The sequence below is a fragment of the Ambystoma mexicanum genome, chromosome 10 (genome assembly GCF_040938575.1).
Source record: "Ambystoma mexicanum isolate Mex_15411 chromosome 10, UKY_AmexF1_1, whole genome shotgun sequence".
NCBI classification, from domain to species: domain Eukaryota; kingdom Metazoa; phylum Chordata; class Amphibia; order Caudata; family Ambystomatidae; genus Ambystoma; species Ambystoma mexicanum.
In genome coordinates, this window is record NC_090932.1 from 1,132,779,278 (window position 1) to 1,132,801,026 (window position 21,749).

General features: G+C 46.2%; 1 protein-coding gene across 1 annotated transcript in view; it reads left to right on the forward strand.

Moving 5' to 3' along the window:
- Positions 1 to 1,336: 1,336 nt before the first annotated feature.
- Positions 1,337 to 21,749, forward strand: part of SFTPB (surfactant protein B) — a 114,500-nt gene continuing 94,087 nt past the window's right edge. Inside the window, exons 1-4 of the mRNA XM_069619033.1 lie at positions 1,337 to 1,446; positions 2,046 to 2,185; positions 19,168 to 19,239; positions 19,664 to 19,789. Coding sequence (XP_069475134.1) covers positions 1,398 to 1,446; positions 2,046 to 2,185; positions 19,168 to 19,239; positions 19,664 to 19,789 — 387 coding nt within the window. The 5' untranslated portion in view covers positions 1,337 to 1,397. The remainder of the gene's footprint in view (positions 1,447 to 2,045; positions 2,186 to 19,167; positions 19,240 to 19,663; positions 19,790 to 21,749) is intronic.

Consider the following 21,749-nt stretch of genomic DNA (forward strand, 5'->3'; position numbering starts at 1 on the left):
ACGCACCACATTTAGATAGATTGTGGAGTTTAGCCATGCTACACATTTAGATAGAACTTTCGAAGATTAGCCATGCAGCACTTTTAGATACATTTGTGACGATTAGCCATGCGTCACCTTTAGATAGACTGTGAAATTAGCCATGCGTATCACTTCATGGAATTGTGTAGATTAGACAAATAGAAGAATTTAGAGAGTAACCAATGTACTAACCACTGCTTCCTCCAACACACCACCAAACACCATACATGCCCACTGAGCTAGCCAACCTACACACTAACACACACCCAGCACAAGTAACACAAGCTTAAAACAACAAACTTCGACAATGGGCCTTACCCATACAGCTACAACAAGTCAGTGTGCACAACCTGAAGTACCATCCAATCTACACCTAAAACATACAGACAGACACACTCCTACATAACAAACAATTCACATAGAAACAACCCAGGCACTGGACCATACCCAGTGGTATATAGCCACAACAAGCCAGTGAACGCAACCAACCACCTGCAAGCCAACACACACAGGGGCCAGTTTCTCCTGGTTCTGGACCTATCCTATCATTCTTCCTTCACTAACTAACCCTGTCCTCTTTCTTGCAGAGCCACGTGAGCGCCTGGAGACTGCCCCTGGGTAGTAGCAGTGTGCTGTATAAATCCACATAACATGCCCTTGTGTGCATGCTTCTCCGTGGCATTTCAGTGTGTGCACTTGTGTGTGATATTTCCGTTTATATATTCTCCATTTTAGTATGTGCATGTGTCTATTTGGCAATATAGGGTGTGGAGTGATCTGAGTGTGTGTATTCTTCATTGTGACGTGTCAGTGTGTCGTGTTTCCATGTGATATGCCAGTGTATGCATGCTGCTGTGTGGCATGTCAGCGGGAGCATGCTTTTGCTTGGCATGTCAGTGTGTGCATGCGTCTAGGTGGCATATCAGTGTGTGTGTGCTGCTCTGTGGCATGTCAGCGGGAGCATGCTTTTGCTTGGCATGACAGTGTGTGCATGCTGCTCTGTGGCATGTCAGCGGGAGCATGCTTTTGCTTGGCATGACAGTGTGTGCATGCTGCTCTGTGGCATGTCAGCGGGAGCATGCTTTTGCTTGGCATGTCAGTGTGTGCATGCATCTAGGCGGCATATCAGTGCATGCGTGCGTGCGTGCTGCTGTGTGGCATGTCAGCTTGAGCAGGCTTTTGCGTGACATGTCAGTGCGTGCATGCTGCTGTGTGGCATGTCAGTGTGTGTCTGTGTTGAACGCTCCCTTCTTTGTTTGATTTCGTTCTGTCTGTCTGTCTCTCTCATCTGTCTTGATGCCACACCTCCCTTCTATCCTCACAGTGTCTATAAGTGCAGAGCTGGGCACACACCCACAGGCAGAAGAGAGGGAAACATGCCAGGGTCCGGAAGACTGCTGCTCGCCCTCGTGGCTCTGACCTCGGGTAAGAACAGCCCGCGCCGCACATGTACCCCCTCACCTCCCCAGCGCGCGCTGCCCACAGCCCTCTACCAAGTTACTCTCTACAGATGCTCAACTCTGCCTAAGTACATTTCTTTTTTAGCACAGTTCTGTGTCATGCGCAGCTCTGTATTGCGCCATAATTACGCATCGCATTAGATCACCCCAATATTAGCACATCTCGGTGTAAGCACAGCTGCGCATTAACCACAGTTCTTGATTTAAGTCTGCATTATGTACGGCTCCGTATTAAGCACAGGCAAGTACTTTGCACAGTTCTTTCTTAGCACAGTTCTGCAGTGAGCACAGATCTGTAATGGAGCAATTGTTCTTTAGCATTCCTCTGTATTTAACACAGTTCTGTGGAGCTCTGCATTAGGGGTCGTTCTGGGCGTTGGGCGCGGTGTTTTAGTAAGCACAATCCTGTTTCAGCATTTCAGCAGGAAGGCTGCGCGCGGACAGTGGGGCACCGATGTGGGGGATTCTTAGTTTTACAGAGAGTAGGGCGCCTCGAGCCGATGCATTTCATAGAGCAATACAATACTTATTAAGTTAATGAATTTCCCTGTCTTTTCCTCGTAGCTGTTGCCGGGAATGTCCTTCCCGGGGAAGACTGTGGGCAGGGAGAGAAGCACTGGTGTCAGAACCTGCTGACGGCCATGAGATGCGGCGCCGTGGAGCACTGCCTGCGCTCCGTGTGGAACCCTCAGCAGCTGGAGGCGGTGAGTACCTGTGGAGTTGTGTGCAGTGCATAGCCTGCGTGCAGCGAGCGGCTTCTCTGTGGCTGCGTGCATAGTCGGTATGGAGCACAGTGCTGCTCTAGGTCTGGCGCTCTGTGCACTGTGGGTAATCGAGTGGGGTCAGCGAGGGTCTCTCGCTCAGTTCTGACCACAGGCTGTTGGGACTCGGGTCAGGCCGGGAAGTGCGCACTGCTCTGTGCACTGGGTGCGTGAAATCAAATGCAATCAGGCCGGATTTCCTCGATAGCCATGTACACCAGCGATAGAAGTGTACCAACAAGGTAGTGGAACTGTGGCTCCGGCGGGGGACAGAGTAGGAAGGAAAGGAGCAAGGGTCGCAGTCAAGCTGACTGACAGCCAATTGAGTTGAAATAGATGTCAGTTTACCTGTAACTGATATCCAGTGGTAAAGTGGAGAAGTGTGCTTTAACTTCATAAAGATGAGTTCTGGAATGGTGAAAATTGTTGCAAAAACTAGTGGAGCTGTTAACTGTAAAAAATGAAAGTAGTGCAACACCGTTCCAGACTGTTCTCGCTCACTTCGACCACTGATGTACACAGTCTGTGTGCCTGCTCTCAGCTATATGCACGTGCCTGCTCTCAGCTATATGCACGGTCTGTATAAGTGAGTACCTGCCAGAAAGCTTTGTACACAGGCAGCATAGAATCAAGGGGAAGCATAGAGTAGGTCCCGTGCATTTCTGTGCACATTCTGTATGAGCCATGGGTCTCCACCACAGACCAGTGCACTTTCCGCATGAAAGCAAGAGGGAGCAGTGAGTGCCTTCGTAATATCTTTGTTCGCAGTGTGTATTATATGAACAGGCTGTGTATATTCGATGGGGAGCAGAGCCCCGGGCCCAGTCGTATGCAAGCAAGTGGGAGTAATGCGTCTCTTTTGCAGTGGTTCTCTGCACAGTCTGGGTTTAGGTGACACTAGTGAGGACCTCCTATGGCGACTGTGCAAAGTCTGTATCAGAGAAGAAGTGAGTAGCTGCTCCATGAATCAGTGCCCAGTCAATAGGGAATTAGTTGGAGTAATGCGCCCCCCCCTCCAGCTCTGTGCACTCTGTATGGATTAGGCACAGTGGGTACCTCCTCCCAAACACTGTGCACTCTCTATGGAATCAGGCGAGGCAGTGAGTATCCCCTCCAGATCTCTGTGCACTATGTGTATGGAATCAGGCGAGGCAGTGAGTATCCCCTCCAGGTCTCTGTGCACTGTGTATGGAATCAGGCGAGGCAGTGAGTACCCCCTCCACATGTCTGTGCATTGTGCATGGAATCAGGCGAGGCAGTGAGTACCTCCTCCCCAGCTCTCGGTACTCTGTATGGAATCAGATGAGGGAGTGAGTACCTCCTCAACAAGTACACCCTCCACATCTCCCTGCACTGTGTATGGATCCAGGCAAGGCAGTGAGTAGCCTCTCTGTAGCTCTGTGTACTTTGTATAGAAGCAGGCGAGGCAGTGGGGACCCCCTGCCTAGTGCTGTACTCTCTGGAAGCAGGCGAGGCAGTGAGTACCCTTTCCCTAGCTCTCAGTACTCTGAATGGAATCAGGCGAGAGAGTGAGTACCCCCTCCACATCTCCCTGCACTTTGTATGAGCCGGACAGGGCCATAGGCAAGGACTCTGAGTAAAGGACTCTGAGTGCACAGTTAGGTGAGCATGAGTGCGGCATGCCGTTGAAAAGCAGAGCGTGTGTTTACCACCATTTATTTTGTTTCTTTTCTTTTTTTTTCTTTCTTGTTATTTGGTTAAAATAAACGAAATATAACATTTAACAATAAAAAACAATTAATAATTACAAAAGCACAAATCAAGCATAAGAAAAAACATTCAAACAGACTATTAAACTAATACAGTAAAACCAAGGTTAGAAAGCTCATAAACACTAGCCAAAGTCCAGATCAGCTCATTACAGGCAATCATCCAAACTATCCACTCTCAAGGCTTTGAGAAAGCCTGTAACCGCCACCACGGTGCAGGCAGTTCTACCCGGCAAACAACAGCTCCAAACCTCATCGCCCAACGAAAGTAAGAATACCAAGAACTTTTTCAGGAAATTCAATCTCATTCCCTTGACCACCAGAAAGTACACCAGCAAAGGCTCTAAGGTTTCCACTTCGCCTTTGTTCTCACAAAATCTACAGTGGACTGGATCCAGAGAGAGTGGAGACTATGTAACCATTATCTCCTTGGTTCGAACCAGATTCCACCGGAAACGAAGAAACAGTCTGCGGGTGTAGATCGCCAAGTACGCAGCCAACGTACCCAGCTTTTTATGATCACCAAGCACATGATTTAAGGAGACATTTTAGGCATATCCTCGGTCATCAGGATCCAATGTAAACTGTATAATAAGCGTCTAACCCTGTAAGGGTTCTCAATCAGGTCACAGAGTGAGCCGCCTATTTTGGCGAGTAGGCCACTACAAAACTCACCAAGCGCCAGTATCCATCTGCTCCCCTTCTCAAGCAGGATGACTTTTAGATCTGCATAAAGAGAAACAGAAGCGGTGCCCATGATCTTCCTGTACACAGAAAGGTATCTCCAATGAGCTCTCGCTTCCAAAGAAAACAGGCCTAACTCAAATCTTATGGCTTGAACAGGAACGCAGCCCTGAATACACATTGCTCTTTTCCCAATAGAAGCCTCAAGATTAGGAAGGTATCCCAAAACTGATAAAGGGTATATTTCTATCCCATAGAGAATCTTGGGTACGACTTCACCCTCATAATAGTGAATGCATGGCAACAGTGGGAACTTACCAAAACAAGCATCAACTGTGGAGAATTGATTAGCAAGAGCTGTGGCTTGGGATTGTAGCCAATTACACAATTGCGGCTTGCAGGCTTTTGAGGCGATCAGCAAGCCAAGGTAAATGAAGGCATCAACCCTCTCAACTGGATCATTTCCAACCCACCAACTAAAGGTTTTAGCCCTTGTCCGGTGAGAACACGCCATAACCTTGGTCTTAGTTGAGTTGCTATTAAGGGGGTGAGCTTGCACAAACGTAGAGAAGCCTTCTATTAAGCGTTGCAGTTCTATGGGTGTTTGGTCAAAAATCAGAAAGTCATCAATGTGCGCTATCTACAATTTCTTCATGTTATGCAATTTTGGGTTAGCTAGGGCAACAGACTCAAGGTAGCCGCCAATATCAGCCATGTAGAGATTAAACAGTCAGGACGCCAATATGCATCCCTACCTGACTCCATGAAAAGTTGGAATTTGGGGAGACAAGGACCCTGTCTGGTCCAAGCAAACTAAGATATTAGAATTCTCGTGTAGCCCTATAAGCAGCTGCAGAAGACCACTCAGGATGCCCCAGTTTTTAAGCTTGGTCCATAGAAAACGGTGGTCCACAGCATCAAAGGCTGCCAAGAAGTCGATTGAGGCCAGGTAGAGCAAATCTGAGAATACATCTTAAAATGTGGCCATTCGATTGTGTGCCCATATGTCTTTTGAAACCTATGTGCAATTTCTTAACGCGCCCACTCTCCATCACCCACAGCTCAAGATGCTGAAGTAGCATGCTAGCAAAGGCTTTTCTGTCAGCGTCTATTATGGCAGTAGGTCAGGAGTTGGTCGGGTCAGATCTAATTCCCTTTTTGTATATGGGCACAATTTACACTGATGACCAGGACTTCGGGATATATTGGTTGTTAACTACACTTTGGAAGAGAACTGACAGGGCCGACGCCCATGCTGCTGGATTACCCTTTCATAACAGATTAGAAACCTTATTTGGGCCCGGAGCACCGGAGGAACTGATCTTGGTGATGGTTTCTTACACATTTCCATAACTGATGTTTAAAACAGTTTCCTCAGTGATCAGAACAAAATCTGAGGTTATAATTGTGCCTTTCACCTCAGGGAGGGAATGTAAAGACGTAAAATGAGAGACCCAATCCCTCTCCGAAACTGCATTAGTCTGCTGAGTTGTGTGGACCATAGCAAGATAATTAATTCTCTTCCCAAAAAAGTGTGTGTTTTTATTTCATAATGACACAAAATAGCTTCTGTGTCACTTTGGTTGGTACGACGCCAGCCCCTATAGGTTTGTCTGGGTGCTTCTAATCCACCCCGCTTGTACAGTCAAGGTCAAATCCATCCCAGCCTTGATTAGTCTAATAGAGGCTCTCAAACACTTCTTCCTATTAGCCAACTCCCTGTTGTAGACGTGGAGATGTCGGTTGGGCCCACTATCTACTCCTGCCCTTCTATTACAGAGGGCGGAGGATACCATTTATGAGACAAAGGGCACAAAATAATCCTCTGTATTGGTATTACACCTTCATTCCCAAGAGGTAGAAAGTAGGCAATCAGATAAAGTGTCATAACAATAATAAAAGATTTTTTTTTATACCACTTTCACTATTATGTGGTTCATTGATAAGGAACGTAAACATATAAACATATACAAATAGTGCTGATAAAAAACATAAAAATATAAAAATGTGGAAGATAAAAAATAGTCAAAATAAAAATGTAACGATAGAAAAGTAGAAATAATAGTCTGTTATAGATGTATGCTCTTGTGAAAAATAGTCCTAAATACTGTGCTGGTGATATATTCAAAACGTCCTCAGCATCAACTCCTTTCTTACTGTTCCAGTGTTAGTTCAGCGTCAATGTTCCTCAAGTGGTGCAACCTAATTTATATTTCTTGCATTCTCAAGTTTCTTTTTCTCATCAGTTTCTTGTTCAGCACGCACTTGAGCTATGGTCCTCGGTCGGTTTTCGTTTTCTTCTCATCCAGGATCCTGGTAGCTTGGTAGGGGGGGGGCACGCTTGTATCATTTTATGTTGGCTATGTTGACCCACAGAAAAAAGTTGACAACGGCAGTAGTATTCAATTCTATTTCGTCTTCTTCTGAGCGTTTAGCGATACCTCCCTGCCTTTCCCTTTCCTGTCAAGAAATGAAACAGAGAGGTATTTAGCCATGGACATCAAATAGTCATGTAACTCATTTCCTAACACAGACGCAGTGCTTTGGGCATCTGTCTGTGCGCACATGGGCGGGGTAATGGGCACAAGCATCCTGTGACCTGTCACCAACTCCTAAGGAGTCAGGTGCTGGTCTGAGCCTGGCAGATTGCTGCAGGGAAAAAGAGCCAGCGGAAAGCAATGCAGCCAGGCCTTATGCAGCATGTCACGCAATCTTGCTAATCTTGCTAACCTGTGATGCCCGAGAATTTTATGCTCTCTATAGATGTAAAATAAATAGATAAATAAGTAAATAAATAAATAAATCTCCACAACCCTCCCTGAGTTTTTTTTACTATGTATACAGCAGTGTTGCAAGGAGATGGCACTATCACTCCCTGCTTAATAAGCGAATGTATTGTTTCATAAATACCCTGACCTGCTTCTTTGGACATTGGATACTGTTTCACTCGAGGTAAAATTGTCCCTTTCTTTAATTTTATTTTTACTGCTCCAATCCCTTTTAACAACCCCACATCATATAGGCTGGTCATCCATAGTGTGCTGGGCACCCTTGCCAAATCTTCTTCCATAAATTATGGTACTTTTCTAGCTAGCATTATTTGTTGTGGCACCCCTGTATACTCTATTCTCAATTGACCTGCTATACTTATCTCAAACAATACCTCATCATCACAGTCACTGTAGTCAAACAACTCATCATCTGTCAACTGGGTCAGTCTGTGTGATGCGTCAAGTGCTATTACTGTGCGTCAACTCACCCCTTCCTCATCAGTGCCGTGTAAAATCACTCTATCCTCCCTCACTACAGCCACCTCTAGCTCAATTGAAACTGTTCCCCCTCAGTTACATCTGTAGGCATATGTGTTCTGAATAAAAAAGGCTGTGGGTAGCCTCAATAGCTGTCCCTCAATGCGGGGAAGCCATGATAACATCACTTGCACGCCATAGAAAAATATTTCAGGATCCACTGATACTCCCTTCTGTACTTTCTGCCCATGAAAGGCTTGTATGTATTCCTTTGCTGTCTATAAATGTATGCCTTGTGTAGAGAATATTATATCGTCCTCTGTGAAAGATATTGACATATTAAGTTTTGCCAATAGATCTCTTCCCAATATGTTAATATGTGTCTTCCTGGAATACAGGAATGGCATAGCTACTGCCTGCTCTCCTACTGTCACAGGCAAACTGTCAGTGAAAGGAACTGAATTTGTAGCCCCAGAAAAGCCTTAAGTGTCCATGGATATTCCTGATATTGGAAATTTGCTGTCTCTGACACAGGATGTTGTTGCCCAGGTGTCACCTAAACGAGTCAGGTCGCCTATAGATACCTCCACCCTTGGTATCTGTTAATGGGTCAGTGGTTACTGATAGGATATGGTACATCAAGCTATTCGGTGGGCTGTCCTATTGGGGATATATGTTCAGTCCTGTCCCTGCAAACGGGTTCCCCCAACAACCATCACTCCTATCCGTGGTGTCTGTGGCAGAATATTACTATCCCACTAGGTCACTGCTTGTTGCAATTGCACTGCATTCTGTGGTTGCTGTGTCAACATCAGCTGTGGTTGTTGTGGTGCTATCTGTGGCTGTATCTGTGGCCCTTGTGGTTGCTGCACCTGCTGTTTCTGTGTCTGATCTGGTGAATGTTGTGTGTAGTCATAATACCCATAGTCTTGCTGAGGTGCACCATATAGTGCTGGATATGCCATCCCTCCTCTTGGCCCATACTGCATTGCACCTTGCTGCATTACTACTCTACTTCTACACACTCGTGTAATGTGTCCTACTTTCTCACATGTCCAACATACTGCTCCGGTGCCCCCAGGTCCTTGCAGCAGGACCACCACCACCAAACCCTCCTTTTGTTGCTCCAAAACGAAATCCTCTCTCTCTGTGAACAAATCCTCTTCCTCCTCTGGGGTAAAAACTACTTTCCCTGCTTCCTGAAAAATAACCTGTCCATTAATCCCGTCTCCTGTATTTATCAATACCGCTCCTTCTACCACCATTTTGGATAATTTCTTCTACACCAATTTTGCCTCTTCCTTTTGCCTTTCCTCTATTTTCTTTTCATCCTTCTCCAGCTTTAACCTACAGTGATGGACAATAGTAAATGGTTTCTCTGACCATGGTTTCATTTCAATCCCCACAATCTTTTTTTAACTGTCTCTGTACTTCTTCATGTAGGCTCTGACATAAAATATGATAAACACTGGTATATTTTTATCCCAATGGTCTTTAGTTTCCAAACACCAACGTTCTTTAATGTCTTGAATATAGGCAGTGAGGTCCTCAGTAGGTCCCATTTTCCTAGTCATTATGGTGCTCATGTCAGATAGGTCTGGAAGTAGCACCCCCAGTGCCTTCCATACATTAGCTCTACAATTATTAAATGGTGACCCGTCATATTTAGTGGTGTTATGTTCTGTCACTGCAAAATAGCCTGCTCGCATGTCCTCTGCCTGGTCACCCAATATGGATGCAAATAGGCTTTTCATGTCACCTGTAGCTGTTGCTATCCCAGATGGCTCTCGCTGTAGCTTGTAGATCCACCTGCCGGCCCCTGCTGTGAGTGATGGCAGCTCATCCATCAAGTTATTTTGTCTGATTCCATGGAGTATAGTGGTGCTGCCCTAATCCCTTGTGGAGCAGTGGGAATTATGTTATCCCTTTCTTGCGCAAAGGTGATGCTGCGCGAGTTCTCCTATTCAATGTCTCAGCTACACAGTGTCGCTGGCATTCTGGCAAGTTTCTTAAGAAATATGGTGATCTATGGTCTTCATTTATGGGGAGTACTGATGTGAGGGGTGGATATAGGCTTAAGTTTGGCCAAAGCAAATCTGCTATCTCCCCTATGCCTGGTCCTGCGGTATCCATTTGTGGGACTTGCACCGCCTCCTATCCCCCCTCTTCATCATCGATGTCTACCCAATCTGTCTCTCTGTCACTTTCTCACTCTTGTTATCCTCAAGTATTAGATCAAAACTCACTCCCTTAACAGGTTCCTTACATATGTTCCACTCATTATCTCTGGCAACACATCACTGCCCCTGGTCTCTGGGGTTATTGTCCCACTCCCTTCTCCCCACATCTCTAGCATCCTATTTCTGCTCACATTTTGGTTCATCTCCTTCCTATTTTTTTCAATGTCTTCCTTTTCTCTTGCCATTCTCATGTTCTTCTCATTTAGCCTCTTTACATACTCATCCCTTTCTCCTACCTCCCTTTTCCTTCTTTGCCTTTCCTGTTCTTCTCTCAGCATCTTCTCTGTTGCTTCTCTCCGTTCCCTCTCTTTCTGCCTCTGGGCATTTTGCTCTATCTCTTCCTGTGTCTCCCTCCTGAATTCCTCCCTGGCTGCTTCCCTCATTTCTTCATACTCCACTACCTTCACATAATTATTTTCTGTGACTTTCCCATCGAGTTTCAACAATATCTTTCCTCCTACCCTTTTCTCTGGTTCCATCATAGTCTCTCCACTATCTCCATTAGCTATCGGTATGCTTCTCACGCTGTGACCATATATCTGCATGCCTCTCACTCAACAGAGCTCTTCCTTAGCTGCTCTTATCTGCTTTTCTAAGCTATGTACCCCTCTATACTCTTCCTCCTCCCTTAACGGTGTCTCTAAGCTGTGCCATGCTTCATTCTCCATTGGCACTAATGGCGCCTTTCCTTTTACCAATTTCGCCCCTCCTCCTATTATCATCACTTTCCTCATCAGGAGATTCATATCCGAGATTACTATACCGTACAACTGCTGCTTTCTTTTTTTTAAGAACATAGATTTCTGTATTTAAGAGAGTCAGACTGAGAAACAAACGGGAAATGTTTACGTTTTTTTTTTGGTCCACTTGCATATTTTTTGTGTTAATTGACCAACTTTGCAGGCACTACAAAACAAGGGTTGGCCACAGAAATCTGCCCCGGAGACACAGTAGACGGGATTTGTGGCATCAAATAATTAGGACCATATTAAAAGGCAATACATTAAAAATGAACTAGCCATTGGCTGACAAACATGTCATCAATGAACAATAAATAGAAGTGCTTAAATGGAATGTTGTGTTTGAACAACACACCCCCAGACAATAACAAAACACAAACAATGTACATGAACATTTCAGAACGGAGGAGGAGTGTGGGAACGCCTCAACTCTTGGGGACCGGTGAAGCAAAGCAGCATCTGAAGCAACTGCTGCTTGAAGCGGGTATATTCCTGGGATGCTCGGGGCTGGTGTGCTCTCCTCATACGGAGGCGGTACTGTGGGTTGTGTGTAGGATGCCTGCCTCAGTTGGAGATGGTGGGGCTGTTGGCGGTGTGTGAGCGCTCTCCTCAGAAGGACGAGGCAGCGGTCCTGTGGGCTGCTCGCTCTGCCCCTCACACATATTAAGCATCCATTTCTTCTTAGGTCCCTCTGTCTCTTCCTCAAAGGCCTGCCAGAGCTCTAATATACCTAGCCTGTTCTTAAGCTTCTTGCCCTTGTGTATGGCCTGTAGGTATGTGCACATATGTTGGAGTACATCTTTCGAGTGAGTGCCTTCTTGTGGCCATGACATGTACATCTTTCCAGCAGTCCCTTTCACCCAGTCAGCATGATACTTAATGATTTCAGTACTATATCTCGGGAACGCTTTGCATAGGTGAATTATTGGGGTAAATGACATGGTGACAACTTTTAAGCAGCGTGCAGCCTGTCGCTTACACAGAATAAACAATACAAATAGTGGTCAGCTTACCAATAATAATAAGAAAAATATTCTTCACAATTCTCTCACACTTTTCCCTTACTCACACCTCCTCCCAACTTCAAATATACACCACCATAAAATCAGTTTTCATTGGCTGGGGCCACACCCCAATGTCCAAATCCTAACTCTGGGTCACAACAACAAAATCGGCTCACAATCTAAATGTTCATACTCACCCCATCAACTTCTATCAAAGAATACTATCTGCTACGCTCACAACACACAAGGAAAAACACCTCTACAGGACCTACCTTACAACACAACACAATGCCGGCAATCAATAATTTAATCAATTAAAACACAATACAACACAATAAAATACATCTGTCTTCCGGTTTTTCCTTAGCTCTGTATCTCTTTTATTCTACCCTCAAATGAAGGTTGGGCCCTCCGGGGCCCTAATGCGCAGCCTTCCAAGACCTTGTCAAGGGATATCCTTTATCAACTTGACTGTTTCTTACATTTCTTACATTCCCCAACCCCCAAACGTTACCATGCACACGGCACACTCACTTGCATCTGTGGATCTTTGAGGATTCTGGGATTTGGGCTCCTCGCAATCTGCCAGCTCCTGCTTTGCTTCCAGTGGGCAGTGTAAGACCAGGCAGAATTCCACTCCAAAGCTGGCACCTGCCAATATTTTGATATTTTCGTAAAGTGATACCAAGATGCACAAAACTTGATTAATTTCCACCAAATCTTTATCTTGAGTATCACAATTATTTTGATTTAAGCGATGCATTACAGTGGAGATCCTCCACAGGGGAAGTGAGAGAGGAGTGTACACTAACGATGAAGTAAATGAGTCAACCAAAGTTCTGTGTGTCAGATCTGGAGGAGCATCCATGAGACTGGCATTGTTCACCGACTCCGGTGATCGTGGTAAGGAGGCTGATACATTTGTATTAAAGTCACCTGGGGATAGGGGGAATTATGATGTATCTGTGTTATCGCCAAATGTGCTCCCTGGTCAGCAAGTTCCGAGCTTAAGGCACTTCAATCAACATGTAAATGGCAAGACAGCTTTTTCTTGGCCCACACACCAGCGGCGATGCCACCTTTACCGGGGCAGAGAATGTTGTAATCTTTGTTTCTTGCATAGCCCTAGTTCCTCTGTTCACACCTTTACATGGAGGTAAGAGAGCGGTACAAGCCCGGGGAGCACTCACTGTTGCAGTGAGTTCACAAGTCTCTTGCAAGACTAAAGAGGGTCCTTCACCCGGTGACTTTGGAAGGTGATGGCTAATGGTTGCAAGTACATCCACGCTGGAAATCTGATCCTTAGGCATAGCAACAGTGTTCTTCCCGCTCCACAGATCACACATGGAAGGCGTGGACCACTAAACCACAGGCAAGTTCCTGTCCACGGTGAGTCCCACCCTATCCACTGCTGCAAATGCACACTTATAGCGAGCTTCAAGCCAAGTTAAATTGAATTAAGCAGTATACGCGGGCAGTTGCTTTAATACCTCTTACCACAGCCCAACAGGTAGCAATCCTCTTCGTAGTCCTCCAAAGACACCATTACAGTGGTTCTCCCGCAAAACTGAGAGAGACTTGGAGGATCGGTTCGAAAGCACAGAAACACAAAAACACTCAGCAACACTCCACCACAATAAAGGGGGCAGGGAAAAGTGGGCCGCGGAAGCCACCCGAACATTGTACAAGGTCCTGTCATGCTGCATTTACAAGTGGTTCACTTTAGTGCACCATGTACCAAGAAGCAGTGGCAATGCTGAGGGGGTGTTTGGCTGGGTACCTCTCCCAGAGATTTGTTAAACCCACCACGGACAGACCCATCAGAACGGCTTGCACGAACATGGTCACCATTCCCAAAACTTTGAGGACCTGTGTAGGAGGATCCAGCTTCCCTTTCATCGCTGCGACTCAATGGAACTCTCTACCACCGCACGTAAGGAGCATTGAATCACACACAGCCTTCAGGAAAGCCATCAAAACATTGTTGTTTGTATAAAGGGGCATCAGAGATTGTTTTTCCCTCCATCTTCTGTTATCACTACACCCATCCACTGTAACATCGCTGCTATGCTATGAGTTATGATTTTGCATTACTAATTTGCCATGTACCTGTTTCACTGCATTATGCCGAGGTTTTTGCTCTCTGTAACCCACAAGCAAACCCTGGTACCCTGTAACTAAGACACCTTCATGCAACAGCGCCTCAATGCCCTTGGGCTGTAGTGCGCTTTACAAATACAAAAAATAAATAAAATAAAATAACTGAGCATTGCATGGGCATTCCGGATGCGCTACTGGTGGTATTGGTATTATATGCCAAGATACTACCACTGTTTGCTCCGATACTAGCAACAGATGCCAAGTGTACCTATGACTTATTATCCATTGGCATCAAACACACAGGGCGCAGCGGGACACTGAGCTGAGCCTAAATGCTTAAGTGCAAGTAGTGATAGTAGCAGCCAACTTCCAAATGAAACGGCCCAGGAAATCCCAACACATCAGTGCTAACATCTTGCCCCCTGACTATGGCAGGGTTCTCCATGGTGGGCTCTAGGCAGGCCACACCAAGGGAACGCACAAGCATTGATCCAAAATGCCACATAAGACCACCTCTTTGGCCTCAAATGCCAGCCACAAGCCAGTCACCTACGCAGAATTCAGTGGCAACCAGTAATGAGAGAGTGGCATTCAAAACCCGATACCTCGCCTAAAAATATTTACAACCCTCAGCCGCCAAGTACCTCCAGGCCAATGGCACACCATCACACCATGCACACACCGCCTCTTTGCCCCAAGGACTGCCTGTAAAAACAGGGGTGACTGCCAGACGATTCTCTGCAAACGCCACCACTTCAAGGCGAGGAGCAAACCGACAAAAATCTGAAAATCAGAACCCCTCATGCTATTGGTGCTTCTTCTGCGTCACTGTTACTATGGTAGCCATCGCTGATGCCCGCCCAGCTTTTTACCCGTTACATGATTTATTGTATTATGAATGTATCTATAATTATGAGGGGATGAAAAAATAAATCGCACATCCAATGGGGGACATTTTTAGGGCCTTCAGAACCAGATATCACATTTGCACCTAATGATTCATGCAAATAAAAAAATGGTGTTCTGCCTTAAAGTTAATCTTTGTAAATTGTGCAGTAAAGGTTACATCAGGGCAGGGGACCTTTATATGGAAGGGAAATTACTAATGTTTGAGCAGTAGAGTCAACAGTATGATATGCCTAGCGGAGCCTTCTTGGGTTATGCTAGATTGGTGAAGCGATTAGCAGATTAATGGACCAAAATCCCAGCGGAGCCTGAACTGAACCCCCTACTACAAGTGTTAGATGTGGGCGAGAACAGAGAAGTTATCTCAACTCTGTACAAGGGGTTTGGGGAGCAGAAACAGGGAACAGAAACAGAGACCGGAGATGTGGATAAAAGAAAAGTGGGAACAAGATATGGGGTGTGAGATATCTGAGGGACAGTAGACTCGGATCTGGGAGCAGGTTAAGAAGGTGCCTAGGAATGCAAGGTTTCGTTTAATCCAATATAATTTTTGTACATAGAGTGTACATGACTCCATCTAGGCTCCATAAGAGAAGCCCACAAAACCTGCATGGATGTCCCAGCTGTGAGGAAGTATCGGCAGGATTCTGGCATATGATATGGGATTGCACAACGATTTAAATGTTTTGGGTGGAGGTGGGGGCAAAATCAAACTCCTGGACGCATAGTGTATATGAACGCATGCCGGAGACATGCTTGTGGGGACTAGTGCCTGGAGGGAAACGTGCCAAAATGAGGAAAACAGTGGTAAACCTCCTGTTCCTATTAGCCAAGCAGAGGATAGCGATATCTTGGAAAAGTCTAGGGGGCCCATCAGTACAATCTTGGCCGAGAGATGTGCATCATTGGGGGATGGCCGAAACACAGATTTTGAAAGGGCACGATGAAACAAATGGGGAAGAGGGTAGAGGCCTGGATTGGGGAAAAATGCTTAACAAATTGATGACAACACCAGATTTGGGGCCACCATGAATATGGGTAGCCCGGAATATCAAGAACTGCAGTTTATAGTGGGAGGGGGAAAAAGAGGGGGGGGGCGGCTACTCTACTTGAAACCTGCTCAATTTGAATTGTGGAGGTTAACGTTGGTAAGGTTTGCCAAGAATAACTGTATCAGCCAAATTGTTGATTGTTTTATGTTAAATGTATTGCAAAAAAAACCTGAAAAAATATATATTTTTTTTAATGTTCATCTTCAGGTCAGGCATTAATAATTGCAGATCGCTTTCCTGTGGCACAGCTCTTCTGGCTGAGCTGAACAGACCGGTAGAACATTTTGTGGGAAATGAAGGGGGAGACTCCTATGTGTGTGTGTTTTCTATGTTTTGTTGGTAGTAGTTTTACTCCCTTTTTTGTTTCAAGTATACGTCTGTTTTTATGGAGAGAAAGAGGCTAGAAAACAGCTTACCTATTGGTTGTGTTCATGTATTAACGAATGGTATATGTCAGGTAAAGGCTCCCCCCTAATTTGGTGAAAACACAGTTCATTGCAATTGTCGTGAAATGTATGAGGAATTCGACCATCCGCACGGGGAGTGTGCACTTGCCTGGGCTTTTTTGAAGTTTTGTAATTAGAACGAATGATGGGAGATCAACCTCACAAAATGTGTGGGGCTAATCCGCACACATTTTCCTATGCTCCCCGCAAAACAAACACATAGTCAAGTGGACTCTGGAGGGACAGACTCTACAGGTGCAGTCCTCCCTGTCACATTTAGCTGGAATGTGACAGCCACAGGTACACCAAAGCATCCCTGGAGAGGGAAGGCAACACCTTCCTCCAGCCATGGCCAGTCTAATCAAACTATCAAAGGCTCCAAGGATCTAGCCTGTTTTATTGTCAAAGGTCTGTGTGGTGGCAGCACGTACTGATGGGACTAACACAAGGGACAAGAAACACCAACGCCTCTTTAATATGCAATGTGTCAGCTTGAATATAGCTCCCACCCCTCTGTATAAAGGGCAGTGAATGTCATGTCTGGGACAACTGTTTACAATAGGCAACCCCTGCAGGGAACCCCCTTTCAGAGGGAGGAAGTATGTGATTTGATGGAGACAGAAAGTCTATTCTCACTACAAACTTCAAGAGAGACCTGCCCTTTGATCAGGAGTCACCACAGAGAGCTAAATGAACCAGAGAGACACTTTGATCCACAACAGACAGGGACATGGGTGGGACTTAGTAGTACATGTTGTCACCCCTTACCTTTGATCTTGCAAAGCATTCTGGTTATGACATCACACATAACAGAAGATTGTTGGTGGGGACCCAAGATTGCTTCATTAAGGTAGGCATAGCCTGCACCAATCACCAGGGCTGACCACCTCACTTAGCAGATCATCCAACGACTTTGAAAGGAGTAAGAAGAAGGACTCATTTGGACCCTGGCTGAAGGTGCAGTCTGCCTTACATCTTCCGCCAGTGAAGAAAGGCCAGGATTTCCAAGAAGGAAGCAAGATCCATCCCCTAAACATCTCCCAGAGAAGAAAGGGAGATACGGGACTCAGAAGACCCATCCAGCAGCTCCAGAACTGTTACCCAGGCAGCACACAGCATGCCCTTCTAGGTTCTGCCAGCAAGATTACTAGATGGGAAGTGCCACAGAGTCTCTGAACAAAGGACAAGACTGTTGTCTGAAAACACTCTACTCAGCTTTGGGACATTCAGCTTAAAGGACGACACAAGCCCTGCGTAAAAGCTAGGAGGAGTGCCACAACAAGCATCATCCAGGCTCCATCTTTTAAGGACATTTTCGATACAGTCGAGCCCTCGAACCGCGACCGGCTCCACCACTGACTGCTGTCACGCTGCAGTCACTAAAGCCGTCCGAGATGACTCGACCACCATTCCAGATCCACCAACCAGCACTGAGACAATGATTCCTGACCCTGAGCCGCTGTGTAGGCCAGCCTGCAGCCATCCATCCAGCCTTGCATGCCGAACTGCCTGCCGCCTGAAACCTGCAGCTGTCTCACATCTTGAACTCTGTCCCAGGAGCTGCAAAGCCTCCTGGAACCGACTTGACACTGCTGAGCATCAAGATCATCTCAAGCACCAGGTACATTGTGGTTCTGTCCCACTGGTCCTTCTCCAAAGGCCCCTAGTGACATTTACGACCCCTTGCTCCCTTGGTGCTGAAGCCAAATAACCGTGAACAGTTAAGACTGATTGTTTTACCAACTACCCTCCTTTCAGTATCCAGAGTGCATCCCTTTCCTTCGTAAAACTGTCCTCTTTATTCCTTTACAGGGTGGGTTGTATTTTGTAGTGTGCTAGAACTGTCTGTTGTAATAATAATAAAGTAGATATCTGTATACAACCTTGACTGGACAGTTCCTTTTATCATTGGGTAAAAATTCTATTTTCGCTGTGTTGCAACTAACCAACGATCCATGACCTTGCGGAGATAAGCCTGCCGTTCCGTACACATTACCAAAATTGGACAAGGAGGTTTATCATTTCCTTGTATTCCCAATCTGTTCGGATCCCTACTGGTGTACTAGAGGTGTGGGACTGATTGGTGGTTTAGAAACCGATATTCATCCCTGGACCACTGGTGCCCCAGGGGTTGATCCGTCACAACATGGCCTCGTGCATGGAGTGATGAGCCTGTGAGATGGCTCTAAATTCTCTAAGATCCGATATCTCAAACTAACCATGGCCACATTAGCTGCCCCATCTTTCATAGTTGGAACTATTGGGTACAGGGAAATGTTAACTTTAAACACCTATCATTTTATGAAACAATAGCAATCGAATGGTATGTTGTAAAAAATGTGAAAGAAAATAACAATCTTTATTTTTTGCCAGACTACCAAGAAAGTAACTTAAAGTCGAGGGAGAATGCAATCAGCAACACAAAGAAATCGTATTTTTTCAAAATATCTGTTTTTTTTAATTGATCGTAGGTCATAGGTGGGCCTGTCTATGGGGTAAAGCTAGAATTTCCTACTCATTCCCTTCTCCCACATTGGCTGGCCACTAGGTCACTAAGTCTAAGTCACATTACTATGCCCTGCTTTTATGGTCATTGACATGCCATGTACATGTACTCTGCCATTGGTCAAGGTTGGCCGTGGAAGGTTGCTCAAGCCTGCTGGGGATTCTCCCAGCATCCCAACAGGCCAGTCCACCTATGGTGTGGTCTGTAGCTGGGTGGGGAGCTGCGACTCCCTGAGCTGTTCTTCTGACCGTGCTCTGTCTCTCCCTTAGGACACCTTGTGCGATAATTGTAAGCTGATTGTGACAACGGCTGGAGCGATGGTGAAGGATGGGAGTCTGCAGGTAACTAACACCTAAGATAAGTGGGGGCAAAGGAGCAAGAGTGCCAGAGACGGCGCATCATATATTTGTGGGGCTGCATCAGGCACCCCTCTTTCCCCTGAACAAAAGTATGTTTAAAAAAATTTAGTATGGGAGGGTCATGCATAGCTATTGCGGCTCTTATGTTGGGGAGAAAGGGTTTTAAACAGAATACATGATAACTTTAGGGCTCTGGAGATCAGGTGGAGGGTGGCGGTTTAGGGTATTCACTCAGTGTCTAGGGGTGTGGCTGCATGCTTGTATAGCACATTATATGAAATGGTCTCACTTGTCTGTATGCCCGTGTGTGGTGTGTGCGTGTGTGCGCGGATACTCACTCGGGTGTGTTTGCTAATGTCACCACAGTGTGTCTGTGTAGCTGATCAGTGTCATTTTGCCCCCACAGGATTACATTAAGAAGGTGATGCACAGTGAATGTGCTAAGTTGCCAATGCACCAGCTGGTTCTCCCTTGCCAGCTCGGAGTGGATAAATACCTCACCTCTACCGTCGACATGCTGTTGTCTTTCTTAGTAAGTGTCAAATTCCACACACTGGTTTGTGTATAGAAGGATACACCCCACCTACACACATCTCCTTCATAAACTCCCTAATACGCATCCGTATTCTTCAGCTTGAATATGCCCCCACACTTCCAAATGACTGCCTTTTTACCCACTGGTCCACTCTTACACATACCTCTCGCAACACACCCACCCACACATCAACATATAAACAAAACATTCACATGGCTCTCTGTATGCTCATCCATGTACACAACAAATACCTAACACGATGCCGATGCCCATCAAGGTGACTCTCCACCTACACAACAGATTACACAATTTAACAGGCACCTCCAGCTGCTGTTTGGCAAACAACGAATGGACTCATCCTCTGTTCTGGCCAGCGCCAAAGTGTAACTGGCGGGGGCAGGTAACCTGTGCCCCATGGCTGCCAGAAAGGGGGAGGGCAGGGGCTGCCTTAGCACTGAGCTTACACAGGCAGCTGCTCCCTCTCTTCCCCTCCTCCGTTGCATGTCCTGCCCAAAGGCAGACACACCGTTGCCAGCAGGAGCAATAAGAATGAAGGGCAAGGTGTTAAATAGCACCTTGCCCTTGCTCCCAAAGGGGTGCAAAGCACCAGGATAGGAAATGCAGGAAGGCTACAGAGTGCAACAGTTTGAGGCACCACCAGGGAAGGGTGGCCAGGCAGCCCCATTGAAGTCATGCCTCTTTGCTCAAACTTTTCAGAAGCCTTTAAAACAACTGACACCAGCGTGGTACTTGATCGCCACACATGGGTCAATGGCGTTGGAGTGATACTCATGCTAGGACTCAATCTATTTTCTGGAAAATCAGAAACATCCGTGTTCCTTCCCATCCAATACTACCGGAATCGCCTGAGATCATAGCTCTCAAGGGCCATGTTCATTGGTTACATGGCCTCACTCTCTTGCATTATCGAAGCCCATAATATTGCTTTGAAATATCCTCAGTGTATAGACCCTGATCACAAAATGGTTGAATGGCAGAGGCATGCACCGCTCTGCGTCCAACAACATCTATTCGGCCCCAAATGGATCCATCGCAGAAATCCAGCGTAAGGGCGCAGTGGCACCATTCCCTCTCCCTGTTCACTGGGGCTTTCCCCTGCAGAGAAGGTATGCAACGTAGGTGTGGCGTATTCCAGTATGACTGCAGTCTACATGTCAAGCTGATGCAGGCAAGTGCAATGCATGTCTCCATCACCTGACGCCTCCAAGGTACTCTCACTACTTTCCCTCCTCCCACCCAACATCGCTTTGATCCACAAGGGGGAAGCGTGGCAACGTCCCAAGTGGGCTACTGCAATTCCATCTACACAGGTTCCTCAACCAAGCCACTTGCGCAACACGGACAGATCAAGTAAATAAGGGTCTGCATGGCCACACCCGAGTTTAGGGTGCTAATGTCTTCCAGGCACACTAACCATCATGACGTCGAAGGTTGGCATCCCTTAATCTACATGAAACCCACACGGCCAGCAACAACAGATTGGAGGGCAGATCCTTGTACAGGCAGGACTCAAACTTCTGGGATGTCACCCTCATCACCTGAGGTTTCATACAGACTTGCTATGTTTTCACAGCGCACTCAAGACCAACGATTCTCAGTGCAGTTCATAATTCCCCAGGTCCACTCCCACTCCCAGCATCCACGCGTCTGAGCCAATCTCATGCCTCCTCCTGCATGAAAGACGGGCTCTTCCCTTACAATAAGGTACATCCAACCTTATCTCCCAATATGCATCCAGAACTTCTTCAAGGACTGGAATGCTCAAATACGCCGAGGTGTGGGCAGGCGTCTTCCTCATCTAAAAAGCATCATGGAACCTTTATAACAATGAAATACCCTAAACAAGTGAATGAATAGGAAATACCCATCCACACCCGTGCGCCCACCCCATACAACCATCAAGCGCGCACCCATCTCCGCAGCCAAATATGTATCT